This window comes from Drepanopeziza brunnea, assembly GCF_022702325.1.
Source record: "Drepanopeziza brunnea f. sp. 'multigermtubi' strain 214-2 chromosome Unknown ctg4, whole genome shotgun sequence".
NCBI classification, from domain to species: Eukaryota; Fungi; Ascomycota; class Leotiomycetes; order Helotiales; family Drepanopezizaceae; genus Drepanopeziza; species Drepanopeziza brunnea.
Window position 1 is genome coordinate 1,225,692 of NW_027094067.1, and position 20,620 is coordinate 1,246,311.

The following is a 20,620-nucleotide window of genomic DNA, read 5'->3' on the forward strand; positions in this document are numbered from 1 at the left end:
AATAATGTTTGATTATCGATTGAATTTGATTGAAAATCAAATATTTTGTATTAAAATTTTTATATTTTTCAACATTAATCGTCTTTTGAATTGAGTTTTAATATAAAAGTTTGATATTTAAAAAACTCTTAATCAAGTGGACTCGTACCATTTGTTTTTCATTATTATAACTTTTATAATTATTATTTTATTTAAGTTACAAATATAGTCGAAAAGTTGATGTTCTTGAATTTTCGCTAAATTGTCCGAGCTTTTTTCGCTGTTACAATTGTAATTTTGCGTAATAAATATTATTTTACTTATCTTGATAATGAAAAATATATAATATATTTTATAGGTAAAGTATAATTCACTTATCTCGATTCGTATATCTAATTTTTATTGTTGTATCTTTTTTTGTTATTGACTTATTCTTAATACAAATCGCGATTTTCGATTCTTTTCGATAAAGAATCAAAAACCTTTTTTTTTTTTACGATTTGCAACTTAAATTACTTGATAATAAAAAGAGCTATATTGATAAAATTGAATGCATCAATCGGCGGAATCGAGCTCTTTAAAAGTATTAAATTTTTAATATCATAGCTTTATTCGTTATTAAGTTATTTCTAATACAAGTTGAAATAATTGAAATGGGACACTTGCTTGTCCTGACTGTGACCGAGAGCCCGCAGGTCACAAAGTCAGTGCACTGACTATTACACATCTAGCTATCCAGAGATCAGAATATGGTCAATAGATATGCATACGCCTACATGTATCTAGCAGAATGATCAGATAACAATGCATGCCCCCCTCCCGCCCCCCCCTCCCCACCTCGTCGAAACCAAGAACTGGAATATTGAGAAACGACGAACCCTCCTTTCACTAACAATCGATCGATTCCTCCATCTCGGATAACCACTGTCTATTCAATAGTGCAGATACAGGCCGCGATTGGTATTCCGTTCCCAGCAACCAACCATCCAGCCAACATACACATTAACAAGTAACGCACTCACTTCCAGCCAAAGAAAAACGAAAAAAGAGAGAAGAAAATTAGAACGCCTTCGCAAGTGCATGCGATCCTATCCAGGTCCCAAACGCCCCACAAAATGTTGCGCCCACCACCTCTTGCTTCATACACTTATCCCATCTCGCAAGGTTTCCAGACAGAGGTATATCATCTTCTCAAGCCATGCCCATTCACCTTCTCCTCCGTCTTTTCCACCTGCTTCTCGTCCTCCTTACTGTCCCCAATCGGCCTGATCTTCACCTCCGCCATCCTCTTCCCCCCAAGGTCCCTCACCCTGTCAATTAAGGTCCCACCCGAGTCCAACTCCGCAACCTCGTCTCCGCCTCCAATCGATACCCCGTTGATCAACACATTCGGTACCGTCTTCCTGCCTGTAAGCTCCGCGAGCTTGGCTTGGAGCTGCGGGCCGAGGTCGTGCTGATTGAGCTCTACCACGTAGGGCTGGGGTTCGATGAGGTACTTCTCCAGGAGGATAGTTTTGGCGCGTTTCGAGTGCGGACAGAATGATTTCGAAAAGATGATTACTGCATTCCGCCCATCAGCAAAATCCACCACGCCAGTCCAACCCGGAAGTAGCGGAAGGACTTACTCGGCGACTTCCTCAAGATACTGTTCAGCTCCGCCTGCACCTCCTGCTCTTGCTGGGTCGGCTTCTCCTCCTGGATAGGCTCCTGCGCCTCCTCGCCTCCTACAGCATACTTCTTCCTGCCCGCGACGCCCTTCCCCGCGCCGTCTGCTGCGCTGCCCACGCCGACAATCTTGCTCGGCGCATCCGGCTTCGGGGATTTGGCATTCGCGTTGTCCTTAGCCACCTGCGCGGCCTCCTTCAGCCTCTCACTCATGGCCCTCGCAACCTCCCCGTCCTATTTCCTACCATCAGCAGAAGGTCCCATTTCAACCTCACGCCGTATCACGCCTCAGAGGGCCCCAAAGAATGAAATGTGATGGGAAGCCTACCTCTTTACTGACGGCCCCGGCCATCGTCGACCCACCTCCAATCGGCGCCCTCTCCATTGCAATCTTCGTCTTCTGGTAAAAGTCCCCCATATTCCCCATATCACCCCCGTCCCGCGCTCCTTTAGTGAAGAATAGGATTGTGACCACAAAGGCCAGGACGACGAGGCCGAAGACCTTGATGCGGCGCATGGACGGCATGGTGCTCTTGCTAGGGGGCTGCCGCGCGAAAATGGGAGTGCTTTGAACTGCTTCGAAAAAGTAGTAGTAATGTTAGTCCTGGATGGAAGCTCGGAGTCTTGAAGAGTTGGGGAGAAAAACAAATTCGCGATGATGGGGGATTGATGAATTAGAGCGGGGTGGGAATTTGAGCGACAGATAGAGGGATATGTATCGCCAGCGGGGTTGACCAAGCAAGAAATCTGTCAAGGACTCACGACGCATCTGGTCAGCTTTTCGCAGCCTGAACCTGGGCCTAGGATGCCGCTTCCCGAATCAATACGATTAAAAAGTTGATGGTGTTGACGATCTGCTCCTCCTCTTCTCCTGGTGACCAGCGAGCAGCTCTATCGGTTCCCAGGATAGGTAGTTCGGGCTCGTATTTGGTTGTTTTGTCGGGCGTTGATAAGATATTCTCGTCAATCCTGGAGATCACTCTCAACCCAAGAGTTATCCGAAAAGGAAAGAAAACAGTTGGTCGCAAGAAGGGTGATCTCGACGATACGAAGGGGTTTCGAAGGGATTTCTTCGGTCCTTTGATTAAAGGGACACACACTTCAACGCACATTAGCCACAGCCCACAGCCCAGAAGCCCCCACCGCCTCCCCACCGGGACCCGCGAAAATCACTTCCCGAAGCCAAGTGGGTCCTATGTAGCCGTGCCTCCGCTCCCGGAACGTACTACTAGTACCTCTGTAAACACACATCTTGTCGCATCTACCGGTACTGTAGTACTTAGGCCTGTACCGTGGATAATTGGGTGCTGCCGAGAGCTTTTTGACGCCTCGACAGAGGGGTGTTGTGATGGCCTGAGGCTACTAGGCCTCTTAAGCGCACGTGCGCGCTAAGGGAGTACCGGTACATACTAAGGTACCGTACGTACATAGACTTCTCCCACCAAGGAGAACTTGGAAATATCACCCTCTTTACACACAAGCTCTCCCCCTGCACTATTGAAGTGGTGTGTTGCTAAGTAAAGTGGAAGAAGAGCTACAACCTCGCCCCAATTCCTAGTTCTAGAAAATACAAGTCAATCAACCATAACCACACTCATCAAAAGCTTCCTCCTATGACCTAGTATTATTACTAGATAAGTACTAGCAATAATAGTTATCGAAATTCCATATAGATAAAGACACATCACTTTGAGAATCGATTTATCGATATTATGTTTTTATTTTATCAATAATCAAGTCCTTAATATCTTGTAATAAAGAGAGACTTAGTTTCTATCCACTAACCTCCCTCTTTCTCTTCGAAATACTACGTACATTGAGCTCAACGCTATTATCAAAAAAGATAAGAGGAGCGGTCCAACTGCCCAATAGATCTCAGCTCTAGAAAAGAGTCCAACCCACAATCTAATACGTCGCCAATAGGGGGCTACGATTCTTTACCTGTACGAGGTGCCTCTTACGAACCTTCAGCTCTCTTTCTCTCTTTTTCTTGCGGTAGAGAGATGGAGTGTTTGGAGAGCCGAAATTGAATAATCGATATGCGACGTCTTTTCGAGGAGATCTTCCATTACCGACGGTTCCGAACCTCCCTCCTCCCTCTTCTCGAACACCACGCCGACTACGATCTACACTGTGACGACACGCCAGGTCTCCTGGGCGTATCCCCACATGCGCCAAGTTACCTCCTTCCTTTTTCCTTTTCCCTTGCATTCTCTCGTATTCTCTCTTATTCTCTCGTTCCCCTCTTTTGACCCATGAGCCATGGTTCGCGAGTCCTTGGCGCTTCCTACCTTCGTGTATATAAACCTCAGCTTCCTTCATCCTCTACACTCGGTAGTTGTTGATTCTAAGTTATTACTTTGAGGTCTTCCTGAAGCTCCCATGTGAACCCCCCGCGCTCCCGTGAGTTCCTTCAGGTAACCGCTTAAGGTCGTCATATATACCTGACGGTCATACCGACTGAAAAGACCAAGATGATTTGCGATAAAAGGGGAACGGGTGTAAGAGATGGGAAGGGCTTAGTTCGACTGATCTAAAACACGGTATTGCGCCTTCGAAAGAGCGTTTTGCAAACACACCGGCTCTATCTAAGGGCTACGAACGCGAGCCTTTTTAGCTCCACGACGAAGGAAAACGATGTTTTATTAAACGGATCGAGGCCGCCCGTAGGACCACACGCATTCGATAGTTATCAAGAGAAAACTCGACGCAGAGCACTATGAATTGCTTTTAAAAGGGTTTTATGTAGTGTTCGACTTTATATATAATTCCTCTACTTATCACGTCGCCGCACCCTATAAGAGGTCCCCAGGGTCCAAGAGTGGCGTTTTGGGTACCCGCCCAACGTTGATAAATACAACAATAACAACAACATTCCGGCGCCGATCCTATGCCTATCATAGCCCCGCAGTAGGCAAAGCGAGCGAGCGGATGAGGCCTTTATTGTAGCTAGTTGAAAGGGCAAGGAACTTCGAGGACCATGCCAGGGGCGAGGTTCGTATTGGCAAGGTCGGGATTTAATTTTGCAAGATTGCGGGTATCTGTGCAGAAGTCTATCGAAATATCTGATAGGTAGTCGCCTTCGACGACCGTATAGTATCCATTTTCATTGGTCGGAATCCTAGAGCAATCGCGCTTTCGAATTTTGCAAGGAACTCTGAAAATGTCTCCTGCTTTGGAAGGGAATTCGGGGTTCATGACTCGCAGCTCTGGTACAGTGGTGCAAAAGTCAGTCGCGACATCCCGATCAAGGTCGGTTGCTGTCTTGGTATAAAAGCCGGTGCCTCGGACATCGCCAGTGAGGTCGGGCCTGCAAGTTCGACGGAAAGCGGTTGCGGCGCCGAGGAAGGAGGCGAGCAAGAAGAGGTTGTTATTGAAACGCATGATGGAATTGGTAGATAGAAGTGATCGATCGTTTTGACGAATTGAGCTTCTGAGAAGATTGTAAAGCACTGTGATGAGACTGTAGGATAAGAATGAAAGTACGAAGAGGAATGGCTCATCTTATATAGTTGTGACTGCGAAGTGGCTCGGCAATTTCGTATATATACTTTTTATCGCTAGTATCAAAAGTACGAGCATTACGAAAACGTCGGCTCGCTTAGGTGGGCCTCCTTACATCCTTTCAATCTTACTGTACTGTAAAGGATATACTTCGTCCCAGGCGTAAGTACGTAGTACTACGTACGTAGTACGGTAGTACCACGGTACAGGCCTAAGTATTACCCCTCGAGGGTGCCTTAAAAGTTTAGTTTCCACTTTAAACCCCCTGTTTTCCTTACCCTCGAGGGGTAATACTTACGCCTGCGACGTAGTACTACTACGTAGTATTACCCTTCGAGGGTAGGGTAACCAGGGGGTTTAAAGTGTAAACTAAACTTTTGAGGCACCCTCGAGGGGTAATACTTAGGCCTGTACCGTGGTATGTGCGTCCACGTCTTCCGCTCTGTTAAAACCCTACTTGATAGCAATCCAGAACGGAAGTTCTAGTAACGATGTATAGCCAACGTGCATAAATATAAATGGATATTCAGAGATCAGCCAGGCCAGCCTTACGGAGAGCAATTCTTTTTTTCTTATATACCAGTGATTCCAGGATATACTAGCCATGGCTAGCTAAGCGTAAATAGGAATATTTTAATTACAGATATATTTAGAATGATTTTCGATTCAAAGAGGGCCAAGTGAAACGGAATCTCAAGTGAAACAAACATATTACGTACACCGCCCCTTTACTATAAGAGTCTAGAAGTCTAGGTACTATCCCCTTCTATAAATACATGTCGAAAGTATCATTTCGCAAGGTATTATCTTACCAGAGCTTAAACTAATAATCAACTTACTACGTATAAGAATCCAGCCTTGAAAAGTATATTTAAGTCAGTTTTTAGTCTGTATAATGAAGTTGACAGGGCTTTGAGCCATTCAAAAACCACCGCTCTATGATTTATAGGCCTAGACTAGATCCGACATGTATTCATGGGGGAGGATAGTACTTAGTACTTGCCTTCTACCTATCTACTACCTCGTACGTTTTATCCGATGCAATCGGACTAAGTATGAAAGATGCAATCCAATTACATAGATATCATACTTTGTTCCTATAGTATCCCAGACCATACCATGCAGAGGTCTAACGATCCGTCTCTTCAAATCTAAAATCTTAAATTAGAAGTACAAGTTCGTACTTCGTATCTCTTCGCGAGTCCAGTTCCCAACCCACAGCAGTCGCCCTGAGTGGAATTTGGAATTTGGAATTCTGCCAATGTCACTCTACATAAGACCGAATTTGGGTATAGCGCAAGGCACAGCCTCTCTTGGCTTTGGAAAAGAGACGGGACGAGGAGTTTTGGCATGCCAAGTTATCAAAATATACTACCACCGGTACTTAATCGTCGGCTCGCTTAGGTGGGCCTCCTTACATCCTTTAAGTCTTAAGTCGGCATAAGTGATTGCGGATCGGAAGCGAATGCGGATTTTTCTAGTATACTGGAAATTATTTTATACGATAGCAATTACTAGTACTATAACCAAAAAAATATTTACTTGAATAATTGATCTACGAGTATACTTTTTTCCGAAACATCCAAAATCGTATTATCCGATGAAACATCTGACCATCGATCACTATGTTTATCAGAATCTGACTCGTCTTTTACCTTCCGCAACGAATCGTTTGAATCTCTACTATTATTAGAATTAAAGCCATCTACTACGTATCAGGAAAAAGAAAAATATCTTTCTTTAGAAGAAGGTTCTTTGACAGTATCAATTGTAATTATTAAATCATCGTTACCGAGAAAAGGTTCAGGTTGAGAGAGAGTTGGTCGAGGAACACCTTTTTTTACAAGGCCGCAAAATTTGACGCTGGTTGTTGCAACTACCAAATCTTTTCCGAATCGAGAATTGGAATAAGCATTGCATCGTCATCTTTAATAATTAGGCTTGCAGCAAAGCGTTCTTGTATAATCCTTTTACGCTTGCACTCAGCTTTGCGTGCAGGCCCTAAAGTTTGTCAACGCCAAGAAGTACAGCTGATCACCTATTTTATCCTATTTCGTACCCACTGCCGTCTCCATGTGCTTGCAATCTTCGGAATAAGTTTGTTTTGCAAGGGATCGGTCGGATAAAAAGGGGGACGGTGATGGAGACGATACAAGTATGAGTTGGTGAATGTTTCGATCGCGCTGTAAGCAATCAAGGCAAGTCCCCTCCCCTCCCTCTTCCCCTGGCCTTGAAAAATCCTCTGGGTTGGAGTATATGAAACCAGCTATTATTATCGTAACAGCAGCATGCTAAAGCTGTTGCTGCATCGCGTGCGGGCCCTATCGTACAGATAAGCCCTCGCTCTCGAAAGCTCATTAATTTTACAAAACATGGATCAGCGAGCAGCACCCGGCCCGCCTTCCATTTTGAAGCCCCCCCCCCCCCCCCAACGCCAAAGCTCAAGGCGCATGTTACCTCTCGCCGTCCCATTTTCCTTAGGCTGCTTGCTCATCTGAAGGCTCCAGCGCTAGCCTTCTCCTTCAAAGTCCTGGCCCGACTCTCAACCTTCCCATTACCTGCCGCATTCGAGACTTTCACCCAATCGTCCCACTCTCTGGCAATCTCCATCAATACCCCTCCCATTACAGCCGCCGAAGCCATGAGTCCGTGTCCTTCTCCCTCGAGCACCCTTACTTCGCACTTTTTCATCGTCTTCCCCAACCACCTGACATTCTCTACCGGCACTCTCGTATCTTTGCTGCCGTGATGGATGACCACTGCTCGGGTAATATCAACATATCTGAAGCCAATCGTATGACGGCGCTCCAAGCAGACCAGGAGGTCAACTGCGGGATTAGCTCCAGAAGTAGCCAAGTCCCAAATTGCGTGCGTAAGTCTCGCGTCGTAGGCCATTTGGCGTTTCTTGTCTGCAAGCGTGTTCGCTGCCGCGGCTATCATGGCATCTTCATGGTTTTGATCTGTCGGGTCCATAGCTGCTCGCTTCAAGGCTCCTGGCTCGGAGGGATCTGGATAAATCGTCGAATGTCTGCCATGAATCTCTTTGTCTAGTCCTAGGGCGACTGGATTTCGGCCTAAAGTTGCAGGGGCATCACGACTAGTTGACTTGCGCTTGTTACGCTTCTGCTTGGGCAGGCTACTTGTTATTGAACTACTCGTTGCATTCATAAAACTTGAGTTCGCAGCCTTGAGAAATGGAGTGGGGAGGGCACGCAAAAGACGCTGCGAAGCTGGAATAGAATTCGCTGGTGGTGAAGCTACTTGGGCTCCAAAGACGCTCAGTTGAGACGGTGGGATCCATGGAGCAAGAAGATGAATCCGACCACGGATATGCTGAGGCATCCGAAGCGCTGTCGCAAGGGCGTAGATCGCACCTGCGGAGTGAGCCAGTATCGAGAATTTGGTAATTTTTAGCGATTGACATATTGCGTAAACATCGTCTAATAATGATTAATTCGGCACATGTAATTTAGGAGGATGAGGCATACCAGGCCAGCTGAGTGGCGTTGCTGTTCCATCGTTATATGGCTCGCTATCTCCAACACCTGGGCGATCTGGAGTGATCAGACGTAATTTAAGAGTCAAGGCAAGCTCGTCATAGAAAGCCGTGATGTATCTTGTCAAGCCCATGCCGACACAACAAAAGACAGCGAATCCCTCCGAGTCGCCAACCTCGGAGAAGGAGATGGTTCTACCAGTCTGCGGATGTCGAATCTTCTGTGTTAACCTTGGAGAGCAGAGGTATGCGTCCACAGCATCATCGATAGAATCAGCACTATTTGGTCGATCGTCCGCTGATGCTTGCGGCTTGAATGGCTCGGGCGGGCCAGCCTTCGAAAAGTAACTACTGGCCCTGGATTCTTTTTCCGACCGAGGAGTGAGGGGTGTAGATAACCTCTTAAGCCGCAAGCTGCTTCGCTTGAGCTTCTCCGGATCCGGAGGTTCAGGGTGCTCCTTTCCGGATCGCCCATTCTGGCTTGATGATCGGGTACCGTGTTCAGGACTTTGTCTGGGTTTTCGTTGATTCACAGTTGGTGCGGGAGCCACTCCTTCAACATTTTCTGGTACGCTCAAACAATCCCTGGAACCATCAGAATGATGCTTGTTTGTAGCGGAGCGCGGCATTTCCAGACTGTCCAAAGCTTCAGTCATCTTGGATGTCGCTTCACTGGCCTTTGAGTCTCGATTGCTTCGTTCGCGCTTGCGATCCTGCTGTTGTTCGTCTAGCTCCTCAATGGTGTTGTTTTTGCTCTCCTTATGTCGTCGGCTCAACCGCCGAGTTGAACGTTTTTTCTTGGCTGAAGCTGGCTTCCGCAAAGAGGAGTCCCGTGAAGGTATGAGCCGCCCCGAGTCAATTCCACCGCCCCCTCCGCCCATGGCTGGACTTGAGTCGCGCAACGGAGCTGCTCTGTCCTCCTTGTTCGGTGTCTCTTCAGGTTCTTCTCCAATGACGTTCTCAGCCATGAACGAGTCGCCGTTGAACTCTGGCAGGGTTACGCCGAGACCTGTCCCACTCCCTCCCGTTGGCCCGTTCGTCCTCTTCTTCTCCTGCTCCCTTTCCCGTAATCTTTCCTTGGAACTCATATACATTAAGCCGCGCTGATTCCGACCTTGTTTTTTCCCCCAGCTTTCACCGGACGACTTCCTTCGAAGTTCGTGGACTGGCGTCTGACCTGGTTCGATGGATAAATTACCTATGCTGCTGGTGTCATCTTTCGATGCAATCGATCCTTTGGACGATGGTCTTGAGCCACCTCGCAGAAATGTCTTGAAGGGGTTCGGATCCACTGGCGACGGTGCAGTGAGCGGGGAGAAGCCAGAGGGTGGTTTGGAAGTACGGACGACAGGAGTCGGGGCTGCAAGCTCGTCCAGGTCTTCTTCCATGTCTTGTGCAGTCAGATTGCGCAGGGAAGGTTGCTCGAACGCGCCGTAATCTATCCCAAAGCTTCCACCTGATGATCTCGGCCCATTGCTAGATCCTGTCTGTCCAAATGTATGAAATTTGCCGTTCGTTCCAGCTAGGGCAGCCGTCGACGCGTCAGGGGCATTTTCGAACAGTTGACTCGCCGGGGATGATATGATGGAAAGCGACGTGATCAAGGACGATATGACTTCCGGCGAGGCAGGTTGTATTTTCACACGGTTAGCAGCCTGGGGTGACTTGCGTCTGGCCTGCAGGCGGGTGCGATGGGGTATTGGGGGAGGGGTGATGTAGCCGTCCATGACTGCCCCAGACGGGAGAAGTATGTATGTAGTTAGCCAGCTAGCCAGCCAGCTATTGCGCTTAGGCCGAATCGGAATCTGGTCGCCACCAAACACAGTAAGTATTTCCCGAGCACCGGCGCTGCGGGTTTCTGGGGCGGTGTGTTTTTTGGCTTTGGTTTTTTTGCGGGTATGCAGTAGGTATGCGACCAGTATGGTATGGAGGAGGCTGAGCAGCGCAGCGTAGTGCAGCGCAGCTCGGTGGATGGATGCACACTGACTGGCCTTCCGAAACCACCGGCAGGCAAAACGGGAGGATTCAGGTGGAGCGCACCGACCGACCGTGGGGGATTGGTTGATGGGGGATGGTATGGGTCGGTATCTTCAGCTCTAGCTCTATGAGGTAGGTAGGTGGACCGTAGGAGGAAAGTGACTGGGTACTAAGTCAGGACTGCGCGAATCCTCTTGTCAGCATCGATGGCCCATGGCGGTGGGATAGAAATAGATACTGTAGGTAGTCGTATGCAGGTAGCCGACGGGAGAAAGTTCTCCTGAAATAGACTGATGGCCAAGGGACGTGCAAAGGGGAGGGAAGGGGAGAGACGATGAGACGATGAGACGATGAGACGATGAGACGATGAGACGATGAGGGTAATTAGGGACTCGGTCGACGCCAGGTTGGGCTACCGTACCGATCGCGGTCGCGCAGGAGGGCAGATGAAGAGAAAGAGAAGGTTTCATTTTGAGAAGCATCGAGAAGCAAGACGCAGTTACTAGGTACCTACAACAGGTACGCTGCTGCACGCTTTGATTTGCATTTCTTTTGGCTTTGCTGGGAGCAATATACACTTCTCGCTAAGGTACGCCCGGCCTCCGTATACAGTTCCGATGGGCACTGGGCAAGCAGGTCTCGGACGTGACAACAAAGAAGAGTACGGAGCTCTGGCAAGTAAACAAAATCGTCCCAGCGTTGAAACAGCAAAAAGGTAGATAGATTCTTCTCTCGTCTAAACGTAGTAGTATGTACCTGAGGTAAGGTATGTATCTATTTGTAGTACGAGCATGTACAGAGAGTAGTACAGTACTTCTTCGTTCGGACTTTCGTTTTGCTTTTGTAAAAGTCCATTTGACTTCAAGCTTCAGAAAAATACTACTATGCGCCGTACCAATTACGTAGTACTACGTACAACTACAACTAGTAAAACTACTACGTCCAACTACTACTACTACGTAGGTAGTACCACTACTAGTCGTAAACTATCAACTAGGTAACACAACAAGGTAGTATATCGCAGCTGGTACGTACTATTACGGTATTACTACGTAAATCTGGGAGACCCTTTAGCTCCCTCCGACACCATTTTTTAAACTTAGCCGATATTCGATCTGCATTGCATTACATCCCATGCCCATGCTCATCCCATCCACGCGTGCCGGGGATCAGCCCTGAAATCCACTGACATCATGATAGCGAGTAGGGTACCGGTAGAGCAAAGCAGAATTGTTCATCCAGAGTACATCTGGCGACAAAAAGAGAACTTCAATCTCTCGCGCTTAGTCATTTGCGCAGTTCTAACAATCTGCTACCGTTACAAACTTCAACAGTGACACTCAGACTCAGACCCGTTTTCAGCCTCTCTATACCTGAACAACCCCCTCCAAAAGTCAATACAAGACTACTCGCAACATTGCAGCAGCTATGGGCGCAATGCTCTCTCTGCCCGTCCTAGGGTATCTCTTCAGGGCGTGAGAGAATGGGAAGGAGGGAGACTATCGGCGTCCATAGTCTCCCTACCAGCCCGTATGTGTCTCTGGATCTCTAAGCTCCAGCTTGCCGCCAACACGCACAGTCTTTCCAAACATTTCCTTGATCATCGGCATGTAACTCGGATCTTCACTGCAGAGAAGCTTGCTGCAGAGACCGTAGATGATCAAAGACTTCAAGTTCAGCCCTTGCATTCTCATTGCGCCCTCTCGGATGTTCACGTTCGCCGTCTTTTTGAGGTCCTCTGGAGAGGATGTATCCATCAGGAGCGTGCAGATTCTGAGGTCCAAGACAAGGTGCTCGAGACTTGGCAGCGATTTCCAGTCGACTTTCAAAGGTCGCGTCCAGTCAACACTATTCCAGTCTAGAAACGACCACTCCTTTGGGCCTGCGCCGCGGAAGACGATGCTTCTTATTTGGTGGCGGTACTTATCGACTTGTTGGTATGCCTCAGGATCATCGCATTCCTGCTGGAACTGCTCCGAGCCTATGCCTGTCCATTCGGGGTGGTCAATGGTGTCGAGGAGGCGCGACGCGACGGGGTATGTGTAGCTGTAGAGAACCCTGGATTGGTCGCTAATTGACCCATCTCCTTCGATTGTGAATCTTTCTTGAGTGAGACGTAGTGTCAATTCTTGCCTTGACTTCTCGCTTAAGGCATCGAAGACAAAGGTATGGTTCCGGAAGAACTGTAAATAGCCTTCATCGTGGATGAAAGGGCTTATGAATGTGAGAGCCGGGCATGGTAGATGGACGACGGAGTACTCCGCGGTGCCTTCTTTTGTGGCTTGATGCGATCCATCTTTGCATAACCACGGTTCCCAGCACTCATCGATGATATGATTCTCGCACTAGGAAGTTAGCATTGCCCTGTCAAAGATGCCCACAGCTTAGAAGCGACATCCCGGCTCCCAGGGCATCTGTTCAAAGCCGAGTCTCGATATACTGAAAGAAACGCGTGTCGGCACGTACCACTTTCTGGGGGGTGATCATACGCCTAATGATGATAAGTTTTAAATCGTCGGGGAACTTTTCGAAGAATAATTTTATGAGACAGCAATGTGTAGGCGGGAGCGCTTTGGCCGGGCACTGGGAGCAATGATGATCAGACATCGAGCCGTGGGCCTAAGTAAAGATGTTGTCGATTAGGAAGAAATAATAATGCTTGAGACTTCTCGAGTTTCTCTTGAGGTTCAGACCAGCTGAGATCGAATTGACGACTGATCTGAACATAATCAGGGAAGTAAGGAACAGTTTGGAATTAAGAAAAATATTCTTAAGGACAGGCACGATCATTAGCCCATACGCTATGCAGTGGTGACATAGAGAGTAGAAAAATTAGATATACGCCATCATATTAGGTCCTAAAAAATGGAGTGTGGAGCCTTGAGTAGGTCCGCCTTAACTAGGTCTTGAAGAATAGAGTCTAGAGCTACCGTAGTCATTATCGCAATGTGTGTGACTATGGCACATGCCAAGTCCATCGTCCGAGAGCTATTGAAAGATCGCGTGAAAGAAGATATGCCTTGTACTTTGTGAAAAAAGAATTGTTGTTCGCACCAGCGAGTATTTGGAAAATAGTCAAGGAAGGAATTCCAAAAAAAAAAAGAAAAAAAAAGTTGCCTCGAGTGGAAGGCTCGGTAAAACCTCGGGGTCACTAAGAAGCTCTAGCGTAGATGGCTAAATCTTCGTGACGAGAGCGCGCCGGCCTCACAACCATGCCAGCCAATCCAAGAGACGAGGTACGTCTTTCAAACTCTCAACAACAACACCAGGACTTCGAATCGATTGCCCTATGTGTGCAAAGCTTCTTGGTGCGATCGCGCTTTTTTGCCCTTTTCGAAAAGCGTTTCTGAGCATCGCGCCAGCGCCAGACGCTCCCCGCGCGTCGCGCCTCCCTGTGCATCTCAGCAGTCCCTGGATCCAAACTTCTCGACTGAGGAAATTGAGCCTCCCTGGCCATCATGAAGCAGCCTGATGCGGATCCGCAGGCCTTCATCTCTAGCTATGCCCCTCGATTGCGCACCTATGCCAATTCACTTCTCACCCCGGTAATTCAACCTGCGACAGCTCTCGCGGCACCCTTATCAAGAACAACCAAGAGAGGAACGACGGCGATCAACTATGCCGAGGACGGCTATGATTATGATGATGACGACGATGATGATAGCAGGAGAAGACCGACTGGCTTGAGGAGCATACGAAAGGAAGATCTGGCCGCGGCGAAACAGGACATTGGCGACAAGGTTGGAAAGGTAGCCTCAGAACCGGTCGAGGTCCAAGGTGTATGGAGAGAATGGATGGGAAAGATGCGGAACGCGAGGTCGGACCTACAGAACTACGCCCAAGCTTCTCTGCCGTTGACTCTGATCCCCATCCGAATCGACCTTGACATCCCCGCGTTCATTCCTCCTTCTGCCCTTCCACCTCCGGTAAACATTCCGTACGGCACGAACATCAATCTTAACAACCCAGAATACAAGTCACAAGAGATGACGGTACCGTATCGCCTGAAGGATATCTTCCTGTGGAATCTGCACGAGACCTTGATTACGACAGATCAGTTTGCTCAAACTCTGGTGCAGGATCTTGATCTTCCCAATCGTGCCAACACGGCAGCTGATATCAGCAAACAAATCCGGACACAGCTAGAGGAATATGCTGGTGTTGCTCTGCACCCCCTCTTCCACACCCAGGAGACGGCCAATGAGGACGGCATCGTTGAGACGACCATAAAGCCAGCCCTTATTTCAACAGAGGCCTCATCAACGCCAGCCAGTGGAAACGATATACCTTTGCAAAATGGTAACAGCAAACCAAACAGAGTAAACACAGAGCCAAAGCCGGAAGACGTCACAGCTTCCGCGGCTCCTATAACCCCAGATTCCGATGACTTCAACCCGGATGACACATATCGATGCATCATCAATTTGAACATCAACCTGTCGGAGTGGCTCTATACGGACAAGTTTGAGTGGTCGCTGTTGCACCCCCCTGGAACAGCCGAGATATTTGCCAAGCAAACGTGCGCTGATATTGGTCTGCCCGCAGAGTGGATTCCAGCCATGGCTCATGCCATCTACGAAGCTGTTCTGAGATTGAAGAAGGACGCTTGCGAGAGTGGAGGTCTTGTCGTTGGATTTGGTGTTGACATACCCAACGAAGCAGCTCACGCAGCAGAGGCTGGCTGGAGATATGATAACGAGCATCTGGCAGGTGACTGGGCACCAAAAATCGAAATGCTGTCCAAGGATGAGATGGAGAAGCGCGAAGGAGACCGAGAGCGGCAGATTAGAAGATTGAGACGCGAGACAGCTCGATTCTCGTCCACAGCTATGATGATCGGAGGCAACCCGCAAGCTGAGGCTAAAGGTTACCTCGACCCCGAGCCATCCGAAGATCGTATGGGTAGAGGCGAGCGCAACAAGAAGAAGCGGAGGTTCAGAAGTTTGAGTCCGATGAGGTCTGGAGGAAGAGGCACCCCCGATGCTGGAGCGCAGAGTTACGGCGGGGGTGGGTCTCTCTCGGACTTTGAGCGACAGTCATGGAGATGTAGGCATTGTCAGATCTGGGGTACTTCGGTCTGGGGGATTCGGGACGGTCCGCTTGGCCCTAAGGTTTGAGTCTTCCATCCTTTAGAGAATATTCTGCTAACATGCATCGGCCAGACTCTGTGTAACAATTGCGGTTTCGTCTTCGAGCGTGATCGCAAGCTCCCAAAATGGGCGAAGGATCTGCATAGAAGCGATTTAAAACCTTCTGATTACCGATGAGCGACGGCTTTTTTTGATCCATTCTGCGCGGTCGCTCGAGGTCTTTTTTCCGGGTTGAGATGTTGCGTACCTCAGGAAGGAAGGGCTTTTCAGTACATGAAGACTTGAGGAAGGAGTAATCTGGAGTTAAGACTGGGCAGGGGCGGGGGCCGGGGGGGGGGGGGGGGGGAGGCAGGGGGCGCATATCACCTCGTCTGTCATATGCAATCAAGGGAGCAAAGCACATTGTGCGTGCGGTTTTATAGTGTAAGATAGCCAAGTCCACAGCTGAATGGCAGGGCCTCGAATCATTAGAGCAGATAACTTCTCAGCAGCAGGCTTTACTGCAGCACATTGTCGTTTGACCAGGCAGGCAGTGCCAAACTGCCAAATTCTCCTCCTAGCGCAAAACTGCCTTCAGGCTCCTCTCGCCGTTGTTGTGTAATTTTGCTACCTACAGAAAATGGCGACCTCGCTGGGTAACATCAGCCAAGTAAGTCTTTTCACCAAAGACGTACATAGCTACCTAGTCTCTGCACGAAGGCGTGAGTAGGTATGCAAAGCCACTGAGACCACACTTCTCGATATGTCGAGCTTCAAGTTGAATATTCAAACGCGCTTCTCGGAGACTGCTTATTAGTTAGTCATTTGCCACTTGGCTCTTTTTCCCCATCACCGGAACCATGCCTCCTTGACAATTGTCTTCCGGGCTGGCTGCCCATATCTCCATCCTGCGATAGCAGATAGCAGGCAGAGTAAGTTACGTTACAAATTTAAAACTGAGAATGTGGAAATCAGTGGTTCTGACTGTACTGTAGAGCGAAACGCCCCGACAAAGTTGTTCTGCTGATCTAATGTTGACAGGTCCACAGCGAAGCAGCTTTCCCAACTGCTTATGCTACGCAAAAGCAAGATTGGTTCCTTTCCCTAAAGGAACACCAGCCATGTACACTCCTCCAGATTACCACCATCTCCCCGTCTTCCACGTGCATGCTGCACAGCTGAGCTGAGATGGGACGGAACCGTCGCTCAACCCCTCCGCGTACGCTTGGTCGGCTCCTCAACCTCGCTCTCCTCGTCCGCAGCCCTACCCCGGTCCCGCTCCCGCTTCTTCAGCGCCTGTCCCAGATTCAAGCTCGTGACCTGCTGATTGCCCTTCGTGGCCAGCTCCGGCGCAATTCTCTGCATGACGGCTCTTTCGCCGACCAGATTCTTCGAGCCCTCGACCACCGTGCCTGCCGTAACCTTGATCGTGATCGGTCTCGGGCGGCCCTCTTCGTCGGTCATGGAGAAGCCGTGCTCGAGCCGCATCTGCTGCAGCGCCTGCACCATGCCCATGGCGATGCGGTTGGCGGTCACGCTGGGCTCGATGGCGATCAGGTTGCCCTCGCCCCGGATGTGCAGCGGCGTGTTGATCTCGAGCGTGATCAGAGACGCGGGTTCCTCGTCGGGGATGTCGTCTTCAGAGTCGTCGTCATCCGGTGGGTTGTAGGTGGTCATCAGGGCTCGGGCTGAGGCCGAAGCGGCAGCGGTACCAGCCACGCCCATTCCTAAGCCCACGGCTGGTCTGGGATGGGTGCCCGGGGGGCCTCGACCTGGGGGAGGGTGGACGGGGGCGAAGCTGCCGGATCCGAGGTTTGGAGCTGGAGGTGGACCGGTGGAGGGGTTTGTTGGTGCCATTTTGTTGGTGTTTGGGGGTCTCTTGCAAGGACGAAGGTGTGAAGATGTTTGTCGTCGTTGCGGAGAGAGAGCAACGATTCGGTGCTTGAGGGTATCGAAAGACGACGTTGGTGAAGCGGAGTGGTGACTTGTTAATAATCTTCTAAGTTCTTGATGCTGTAGAAGGAGGATGGATGTGGTGCTTTGGACCCTTTGAGTCTTGAAGATGCTCGAAGGTGGTGATGGATGGTTGTGCTTGTGCTTGTGCAGGAAAGAAAGAGATGGGAGGTTCTCCGCGAAGGTTGCACCCTTATGTAGGAGAAATGGGAAGAGTCATGGCGGTAAAATCTACAATAGTAGTCCATTTCACTTGTGCTTTCTATTGTTGATCTTCACAATGGTAAGCGGACCCACCTTTCCTTTCGCCGACAATAGGAAGAACCACGCTAGGGAGCACGGGCCATACGGCAGCGAGCTTCTCCGTCAGCCAATCAGAGAGCCTGGACTAGGCTCACGACCAGTCGACCAGTCGACCAGTCAGTCACCTCGCTGGCTGCTTACCTACTTCACCTCCCAATAGTCGTCTCTGCAGCTTTAGTTGTTGGTATTGTCCTTTGAAATTGAGGCCAAGGGACCGACCCGCCTTTGATCAAATCTGCCACAATGTCCCAAGGACAATAGCAAGGCTTAAATCCACCACCACCACAGATGATCCGAGTTGCTGCATCACGTGTGAGGAGTTGAGGGGTCCGGTGTGGTATGGTATGTACGGCATGGTTCACTACCGGTAGTTTGGCACATTTGTGAGAGGATTGGGCAAGGAGGATATATCGATTATACAGTGATACAGCAGCTCCTGTCCTGCTGGGCTGGATGGAGACTGACTGACTAGACTGTGGCAAAAGAACTAAGAGCTATGAGCTATGAGCTATGTCAGTCTGTCTACCCTACCTATTTCTTCTCAATGGTATTCTTCACGCCTTCAATAAAAGCTTCCACAGCATCCCCGCCGCCAAGAGGCATACTGCCACCCCTCACCAATCCCCCATGCTGTAACTTGATTCCCAAAGCTTCGGCAATACTGGGCAAGCCACCATCCCGAATCGCCATCGTCAGACTTCCTAGGCTTTGGTGAAATTGGGGACTTCTCAGGACCCGCTTCAGGACAGCTTTCTTCTGGCCGATGCTGAGGGCTTCGATGGCGGCGGATGCAGTCTCGGCGTTGGGCTCTACCATGCCATCGATCGCTGAGGCGGACTCTTGAGCGATGAGAAGAATGGTCGGTGGGAGGTAGGTGAGTAGGTTGTCGATTTGTGCGGGGGTGGCGGTCTCGATCGTGGGTATCGTTATCGAAGTAGGGAGGAGATCAGGTAACGTGGTGTATGCTTGACCTTGAGCCTGTTGTTGCATGCCGCCCTGTCCACCTTTCAACGAATCGAGGAAGTTTTGAACGAGAATGGCGGTATCTGCTGGCCCTGAACCGGCACTGGGCACAACATTAGCCGCAGTCCCTAGGCACGTTCTTGAAATTCTGAGATTCATTCGGGTCGTATCAAACTAGCAGTACATGAACGAGGTTCTCGGCTCGTCTTCCCATCGTTTAAAAACGCCTTGGTTGTAAATGCTCGAGCAATTTTTGGTTCTTCGTTGCGATGGAATGTGACCTACGCTCGTCCACCGTCCATTCCGCCCTCTCGCGCACTTGATCCCTCCTCTCTGATATCACCTCCGGTAGCCCCAGGTCCAGCGCCTCCACTGCCTCCCCGGCCGTGTTCTTCTTTATCTCCGTGGCCCTCAACATCCTCCATCGTCTCGTCGTCGTCGTCATCGTTTGCACCGGGTCCTACGTGGGAGCCATTTCCGTCACTCATTACTTGTGCGATCTCTTCCTCCACGTTGACTTCTTCGCCCTGCAAAAGCCGCTCGACGATCTCACCGATCTTCAGGTCCCGGGGGCTGTGCCAGCCGGGGGCACCAGTATCTGATTGAGAGTGTGATTGGAGCCAGAATAGCTCCCGGCGCGAGGAAGAGGAGAATTTGAGAGCGTAGATGCGGCCGTTGACTTTGGAGGGAAGCGATGGGTCGTGTGCGTAGGGCTGGAATTGGCAGTCGCCGGGGAATGTAACGAGGTCGATGTTCTCTTCATCGTTGATGGGCTTGCTTCGCTCTCGCCAGCAGAAGTGAACAAGGTCTTGTGAAGTTAGCTATGCTCCACGCCTGGTAGACCAGAAACATACCCTCTTCAGTGTAAAGGTAGATGTAACCTCGGGTAGGGTCTGCGGTGACTTTGGGTGGCTTGGTGGATGTCTATTTGTTTGTCAGTCTGAGATCTGCGTAAGAAGTTGATGAGACCATACGTCAATCTGACATTTGCCCGCCTTGAAGGTGATTAATGGACGGATGGACATTTTGGTGATGTCGTTGAGCTGCTGTTGGAGATTGAAAGGCGTTGCAGCTCCAGCTCCTTGGTTGATCGCGCGCCGGGTATCTATGCCCCACTATTATTATAGCTTCAAAACAGGGGCGATTATCGGCTTTCGGGAACTCTCATCCCGTTGACCTCACCTCATCTACCCAGGAGTACGCATATCATGTCAACCAGACTGGATCTTCGAATTCATACTTGATTCTTCTTTTTTTCATGAAATGCAGTCACTTCTGCACTATGTACCGTTCCTTGACTTCTGCTGCCCGTCCCGTATTGACAGAATGACAGAACAGCTCTCGACCTCCTCGTCCTCCTTTCAGCAACTTTGACATCATAAAGCCTTTCCCAATATCTGTTTCAACTCTTGCCACTATATGAATCAGCAATGATGAACTACTCGGTTTCCTAAACGTAACCCCCTCCTTTCACCTATACTCCTCAGCATCGTAGAAAGCAAACACGAGAATGCCACCAACCCAGCCGCGGATAGATCCAGCCAAATCTGCTGAATATGAATGTACGTCTTAGAATGATACACCATACCCTCGAAATCCTTTACCAAATGTGGATGTCTTGCTTCATTGATACAGGTAGTCATGGCTATTGCCAAAGGGCTGATCTGGAATGACCAGTCTGACGTACCCTTCAGCGTTTGAACCTCGTGGT

The 20,620-nt window shown here is 49.3% G+C and overlaps 7 protein-coding genes across 8 annotated transcripts; 1 reads left to right on the plus strand and 6 right to left on the minus strand.

The window, feature by feature from the left end:
* Nucleotides 1-1,162: 1,162 nt before the first annotated feature.
* L3040_003142 (uncharacterized protein) lies at nt 1,163-2,413 on the minus strand (the record flags this gene model as incomplete). 2 transcript variants are annotated; one of them, XM_066154357.1, is made up of 4 exons in its annotated part: nt 1,163-1,539; nt 1,605-1,878; nt 1,973-2,217; nt 2,407-2,413. In XM_066154357.1, the coding sequence occupies 4 exons, from the start codon at nt 2,411-2,413 to the stop codon at nt 1,163-1,165; spliced, it is 903 nt and encodes a 300-aa protein (XP_066012327.1). The 2 variants fall into 2 exon arrangements, with proteins under 2 accessions (XP_066012327.1, XP_066012328.1); XM_066154358.1 differs by having other exon boundaries at nt 1,973-2,220.
* A 2,180-nt stretch (nt 2,414-4,593) lies between these two features.
* L3040_003143 (uncharacterized protein) lies at nt 4,594-5,028 on the minus strand (the record flags this gene model as incomplete). Its single annotated transcript, XM_007293621.1, has 1 exon — nt 4,594-5,028. One exon carries the CDS (start codon nt 5,026-5,028, stop codon nt 4,594-4,596), a length of 435 nt encoding a protein of 144 aa, XP_007293683.1.
* A 2,610-nt stretch (nt 5,029-7,638) lies between these two features.
* Nucleotides 7,639-10,371, minus strand: L3040_003144 (uncharacterized protein; the record flags this gene model as incomplete). Its single annotated transcript, XM_007293622.2, has 2 exons — nt 7,639-8,588; nt 8,637-10,371. The coding sequence occupies 2 exons, from the start codon at nt 10,369-10,371 to the stop codon at nt 7,639-7,641; spliced, it is 2,685 nt and encodes an 894-aa protein (XP_007293684.2).
* Nucleotides 10,372-12,141: 1,770 nt separating this feature from the next.
* On the minus strand, nt 12,142-13,108 carry L3040_003145 (uncharacterized protein; the record flags this gene model as incomplete). Its single annotated transcript, XM_007293623.2, has 2 exons — nt 12,142-12,966; nt 13,088-13,108. 2 exons carry the CDS (start codon nt 13,106-13,108, stop codon nt 12,142-12,144), a joined length of 846 nt encoding a protein of 281 aa, XP_007293685.2.
* Nucleotides 13,109-14,079: 971 nt separating this feature from the next.
* L3040_003146 (uncharacterized protein) lies at nt 14,080-15,888 on the plus strand (the record flags this gene model as incomplete). Its single annotated transcript, XM_007293624.2, has 2 exons — nt 14,080-15,732; nt 15,784-15,888. 2 exons carry the CDS (start codon nt 14,080-14,082, stop codon nt 15,886-15,888), a joined length of 1,758 nt encoding a protein of 585 aa, XP_007293686.2.
* Nucleotides 15,889-16,896: 1,008 nt separating this feature from the next.
* L3040_003147 (uncharacterized protein) lies at nt 16,897-17,547 on the minus strand (the record flags this gene model as incomplete). The annotated part of the gene is made up of 1 exon (XM_007293625.1): nt 16,897-17,547. The coding sequence occupies one exon, from the start codon at nt 17,545-17,547 to the stop codon at nt 16,897-16,899; it is 651 nt and encodes a 216-aa protein (XP_007293687.1).
* Nucleotides 17,548-18,477: 930 nt separating this feature from the next.
* Nucleotides 18,478-19,934, minus strand: L3040_003148 (uncharacterized protein; the record flags this gene model as incomplete). Its single annotated transcript, XM_066154359.1, has 4 exons — nt 18,478-19,012; nt 19,195-19,717; nt 19,764-19,833; nt 19,884-19,934. The coding sequence occupies 4 exons, from the start codon at nt 19,932-19,934 to the stop codon at nt 18,478-18,480; spliced, it is 1,179 nt and encodes a 392-aa protein (XP_066012329.1).
* Nucleotides 19,935-20,620: the final 686 nt, after the last annotated feature.